Source organism: Sinocyclocheilus anshuiensis, unplaced genomic scaffold (assembly GCF_001515605.1).
Source record: "Sinocyclocheilus anshuiensis isolate Anshui unplaced genomic scaffold, SAMN03320099.WGS_v1.1 scaffold951, whole genome shotgun sequence".
Taxonomy (NCBI): Eukaryota; Metazoa; Chordata; class Actinopteri; order Cypriniformes; family Cyprinidae; genus Sinocyclocheilus; species Sinocyclocheilus anshuiensis.
In genome coordinates, this window is record NW_015546073.1 from 136,944 (window position 1) to 143,150 (window position 6,207).

Consider the following 6,207-nt stretch of genomic DNA (forward strand, 5'->3'; position numbering starts at 1 on the left):
ATATATATATATATATATATATATATATATATATAATTTTTGTGGCCTTTTTTATTATTGATTTTAAGAAACATTTGACATTAATGTACACACATTTTAATCACACATTTCAATGTATTATCTATCTATCGATATCTATCTACTATATTTATCTATCGATTGATACTAGAAATATCTAAAATACATTGAAATACAATTTAATTATGTTCCACGGTATGTATGTACGTTTTACCACATTTTGGAAATGTCAAGCTTTACAAACAATTTTACAACAATTTTCAAACAGTGGTCACATTTCAAGCAGTACTTAACCTCAGAATGTCTAAATGCAAATTCTGCTTTTGGACCAAAATGTATTTTGTCTTGATCCACTTTCATTTTTTTTTTTTCAGTTGTTGTAAATATACATCTACAAATATAAGTTGTAAATCTTTTACTTCATTTCCTATTTTCAAACAGCTATATTGAGCAGTGTACTTGAGTATTTGTCTTTGTGTGAAGAGTACTATTTGACAGATTGATGAGTGTTCTCTTCCTCTTACACAGGTCGCCTGTCTGATCCGTGTGCCGACTGAAGTAGTAAAGCAGAGGACACAGGCCAATCCCTCTCTCAATACCTACCGAGTGCTGCTGAATACACTACATGAAGAGGTATGCGTATTCAGGATGCGTATCCTTCAGCTTGACTTACAGTGAACAATGCACTCGAGCTGTCATGTTACTGACAAATGCACTGGTGGACTGACTGATAAACAAGTCATTTTGTAAAGCAACCAGTTATGAAAACGCCATGTGTTTTTGTCTGTGCAGAGATGACAACTAGTTTTGATTTCTCATTGCAGGGTTTCAGAGGCTTGTACAGAGGTTATGGCAGTACAGTACTTAGGGAGGTAGGCTGGCTTTCCTGTATACACATCAAGTACTGGTCCTCCGTTATTTCACAGAAATATACAAATGCTTTGATACTGACATTTGATTTGAGTTCCTCTGACATTCAGGGGTGAGAGCAACATTACACATGAGCAGAACGAATGGGTCTTCAGACATGTTTTAGAACACAAGAACAGTATAAAGCAGCAAAATGATCAAAGACATCCATCTGACACATTCATATAGGAAAGCAACTGAAAAACAGCGCAGGTGGACACAGAACACTTTCGGTGTGAATGACCACTTATTCAACATGACACAGCAGTAGCTGAAGTTACTGGTCAAAAGTAGGCTTTTGTTTCAATTTTTTGTAGGTGAATATTCACTTCATCCAGCGCTGTTTGTTCTCTGTGATCTTAAGTATCTTGATACTGTCTGTTTGATTTACTGACTGAGAAACCGCTTTAGAAGATTCAGTCGGAGAACGGTCTGAAAGAGAGCAAATTGAGAGTTTTCAAACCTGTTTGACCAGTTCACTGAAAATAATCTAAGATTTATAAAAAATCCTATAAATTCTATAGGAAAAAAATTCTAAAACTGTCGTCATTTACTCACCCTCATGTCATTTCTAACCTCAGTCTCAGTGTTTTTTTGTCCATGCAATGAAAGTCAAATGGGTTCAATGTAATTTTTGGTAAAAACAGCTTCTTCAAAATGTCTTTTTTAAAATTATTATTATTATTTTTTATTTTTTATTTTGGTTCCGCAGAAGAAAGAATGTCATACAGGGTTGGAACATGACAGTGAGTAAATGATGACAGAATTTTCATTTTTGGGTTCCTTTAAAGGGGTCATAGGATGCCTATTTTCCACAAGTTGATATGATTAGGGTCTTAATGAAAAGTCTGTAACAGTTTGGTTAAAATTTCTCAGTGGAAGTGTAAAAAACACCTTTTTTACCCTGTCAAAAACAGCTCTTTTCAGATCAAGCTGTTTTTGTAGCATTTTCCTTTAAATGTTAATGAGCTCTGCTGACCCTCTCTTCCGAGCTGCTCTCAGAGAGACTGTTTCTTTCAGCCGCATTCATCGTGAAACTTGCTAATTAGCACATTATTAGGAAAGGCGATTTGCAAAGATTCATTACAAAACATTATACTCACTTCTTCTGTAGATGAGGCTGGATCATGAATGATTAGTGCGAACATAGACACATTTATGTAGATCGGGAGCGCATTCCCTTCAGAAACAATGTAATCCACTGCGAGTTCAGCGGCTCAGATGTCGGGAGTAAATGAGGACTGCTATGTTCATTATTACATCCAACAACAGAATACCTCAATCGCTTACGAGTCATTCTTATCTACATCTGCTCTGGCGGTGAAACAATGGCGGACTGATGACAGCTCACTCAGGGTGGGTCTGAGGTAAGACACCAGTCCAGTCTGTGCTGAAACGCTATATGACCCCTTTAAGCAAGATTTCTATTCTGAATTTCAGTTTGCTCGTTCAAGCATCTTTTTTTTTTTTTTTTTTTACAATTTATCTAGCTAATTAAACTAATTAGCAGTGGAACAAGCAGCAGGCAGAGCAACCACAAGGTGAAACACACCATAGCCCTCCCACCCAAGAGAAGGTGCTTTTTTAAAATGGATCGCTCATTCTCTCCCTTTGATTAATCATCCGCTTCCTCGCACACCTGCATCGCATGATATTGCTTATTGAGTTATAGGCAAAGCTCACAATTTTTCATTTGTTTTCTGAATGTATTTTCTCCTTCTTCGTGTTCCATGTTCTGACAGAAGACGAAGATAAAGTGAGTGAAATATTCAAAATCAGAGAACTCGTTGTCTGCATGAAGGTGACACTCATTTTTTCGTGAGCTGATATCGTCTCTCACTCCGGGGCGATCCTGTACTTATTTCCCGCCTCACTTTAAAATACGTTATTCCCGCAAACTCCACCTGAACATAAAGAAAAAAGAACAACAAGCTTTTTCTGATTTCTCCAAGGGCTTCTGAATAAATGAATACATTTTGGATGTGAGCAGACGGCTCAGGCTGAATACTAAGGGCCAGATAAAATAGAGGTGCCGAGAGGTGCCCCGCTTCTTCCTTGGGATTGGCTTTGACGTGTGTCAGGAAGCTAATTCATTTTCTCGGTCTGCTATCTTATCCAGCACCGCAACCCTGTCAGGGTAAGTTTGTTTACCCTGGATGCCGAGTTCTGAATAAATGAATAAATTTTGGATGTGAGCAGACGGCTCAGGCTGAATACTAAGGGCCAGATAAAATAGAGGTGCCGAAAGGTGCCCCGCTTCTTCCTTGGGATTGGCTTTGACGTGTGTCAGGAAGCTAATTCATTTTCTCGGTCTGCTATCTTATCCAGCACCGCAACCCTGTCAGGGTAAGTTTGTTTACCCTGGATGCCGAGTCCTCCTCACACAAGGATTTAATTGGGGTCTTCTCCATTATGCAGATTCATTAAAGAACCCCGGACAAGAGGTTGTGATGAAATACAGCCCACCGATATGCACTAGTTGATCATGAGAAGAGAGATAGAATGGCAAGCAGGTAAATGACAAACAAAAAGGCTGGTGTGAAAAAGAATTATCATACATGATACATGATGTCAATAGAAATGAATAGTCAAGGGTAAATCACATCATTTACCATCAGTATTTGCTCGTATGCTCACCACGACTGTATTTATTTAATCAAAAATAGAGTAAAATAGCAATATTGTGAAATATTATTATTACAATTTAAAATACCCATTTTATTTGTTAATACATTTTAAAATGTAATTTAATCCTGTGATGCAAAGCTGAATTTTCAGCATCCTTACTCCAGTCTTCAGTGTCACATGATCTTTCAGAAATCATTCTGATATGCTGATTTGGTGCTCAAGAAAATTTTCTTATTGCTATCAATGTTGAAAACATTTCTGCTGCTTAATATTTTTGGTGAAACCGTGTTAAACAACATTTAATGTTTTTTTAAATAGATTTTTTTTTTAACAACGAAAAATACTTTACTGTCACTTTTGATCAATTTAATGCATCCTTGCTGAACAAAGTTTTTTTTTTTTTGTTAGAAATACTGGTTAACCTAAGATATTTTTTTTTTAATTTTGTGACTATTTCTCATTTAGGGTTATGAACAAAGTTTTTTTTTTTTTTTTTTTTTTTTTGCCATTATGATTTTTATAGTTTTTCCTAAGATTTCTGTTTTCAATAGACTGTGGCTATTTAAGTAATTTTTTTTTACTAAATATCTGACCTATTGTTGCTCCCTTAAGTTTAATGTTCAATTTGAAAGACTCGTTATTTTGTGTGCAACTCTTTTTAAATGTCTTCTGAATTATTATTTTTTTTTTACAAATGGACATTTCCGGGTTTCTCAGCAGCGGAAGTCGTCATAGTTGGGTAAACTTGAAGAGCAGTGAATGGGAGAGTACCACAGATATATTTTTTGCATTCCCATTTGCTCAAATAGCAAAAGAAAAACTCCACGATAGTGTTTTCGTGACTTTCAATAAAAAGAAAAAAATTGAGAGAGACTGATAACGGCAGTCAGAAGAGAGAACGATGTCAAATTTACCATCCCTCCCATAGATGCTGCATTAGAAACACCCTCGCATTAGCGTTAACTGTTGTTTTTTTTTTGTAATTTGATACAAAGGTGATATAATACAAATAATAGTGTTATAAATGTACATACATATTTAAAAAAATACAAATATGAAAAACTTTCGAGGATTTACGATGCTGATGACCATTAAACGCGTCATCACAGTCTTGTGAAAAGGGTCCATCGAACCGATTATTGAGTTCTGGATAACAGGAGGTGATTTTCAGTGAAAAATTACTTCAGTTTGTCTCTATTCCTCACACAAAGCTACCAACTGACTCCAAAAGCAAAACACAAGACTACATATTACACAAATACAAGTTGTTAGGGTTCTGTCTTCTAGGGTGTGTCCTGGTTTTGGCCACTAGAGGGCATAACAGGATTAGGGCAAATCTGATAACCATCTGCATAGAAGCTAAAAAGATCATAGCACTCAGATTTCGAGGAACATCAAACATGACAACTTTAATCACATTTATGAAAGCTGAATGGAAGATAAAACTATTTCCTCTAGCTTACTCTTTTGTAACCTGTGCTTATATCTCTTGACGTTTTTGCTGCAGTGAAACCATACACTCTAAAAAATGCTGGGTTGTTTCAACCCAACTTTGGGTCAAATATGGACTAACCCAACTTTTGAGTTAAAAATTTAATGTAAAAATTTAACCCAACGGTTGGGTTAGTCCATATTTGACCCAAAGTTGGGTTGAAACAACCCAGCATTTTTTTAGTGTAGTATTAAAAATGAATAATATGGATTTTGTAAGAAATGTTTCTGTCATGTTGACAGAGAGATCTGATCATAGCACTTTCTCATGACACTCACCCAAGAGAAAGCGTGAGATTGAGATAGACAGAAGAAGAGTGCTGTTGGAGATACAGCTCACAGTACTGTTGGTTACCATCTGACAGAGCTCATTGTATATCAGCACAGATGTGAGAGTGGAGGGAAGGGCAGGAGAGGAGAACTGGCAACCCTGTAAAAAATGTAGTTATGAAACACCTACGCCTTGAGCTGCGCTCTTGTCAACTTCTGCATTAGTTGTTGCCGAGATGACTAAAAATGTATTTCCCTCAGCGTTTCTTCAGATTCAAATGCTGATACAGTTAGAAAACTCTATCAGTTACTCACTCTTATGTGGTTCCAAACCTTGTTTTTTGCTATTCTAAAACACTGTAAAATTTGTGCTCTGTATTGCAAGAAAATTGCAACAGAAACTTGGAAGTGTCAATTTATTAATTAACCACAATTATTTTTATTGCAGACGTTTTGAACTTTTTGTTCTTTAGTAGTTGTTGAGAAAATAAAAGATGGGGGTAAAAAAGGGGTTTACACCTTATGATTTTTTTATTTTTATTTAATTTAACTTAGAATATTTTTTATATTATTAAAATAATATTAATACTAATCAATTTAAATAATTTTGAATCATCCTGCAGCCACCTGCTTGAGGTAACAGGATTCTGTAAGAATACTAGCTGAAGTTACACTCTTTTGAAATTGTTTCGTTAAAGGGGTCATATGATGTTGCTAAAAAGAACATTATGTTGTGTATTTGGTGTAATGAAATGTGTTTAAGGTTCAAAAAACACATTATTTTCCACATACTGTACATTATTGTTTCTCCTTTATGCCCCGCCTTTCTGAAACGTGTCGATTTTTACAAAGCTCATCGGTCTGAAAAAGCGAGGTGTGCTGTGATTGGCC

General features: G+C 35.8%; 1 protein-coding gene across 1 annotated transcript in view; it reads left to right on the forward strand.

Annotated features, from left to right (window-relative positions):
* Nucleotides 1–6,207, forward strand: part of LOC107699790 (S-adenosylmethionine mitochondrial carrier protein) — a 77,173-nt gene that overhangs the window by 9,282 nt on the left and 61,684 nt on the right. Inside the window, exons 4-5 of the mRNA XM_016501184.1 lie at nucleotides 547–651; nucleotides 843–890. Coding sequence (XP_016356670.1) covers nucleotides 547–651; nucleotides 843–890 — 153 coding nt within the window. The remainder of the gene's footprint in view (nucleotides 1–546; nucleotides 652–842; nucleotides 891–6,207) is intronic.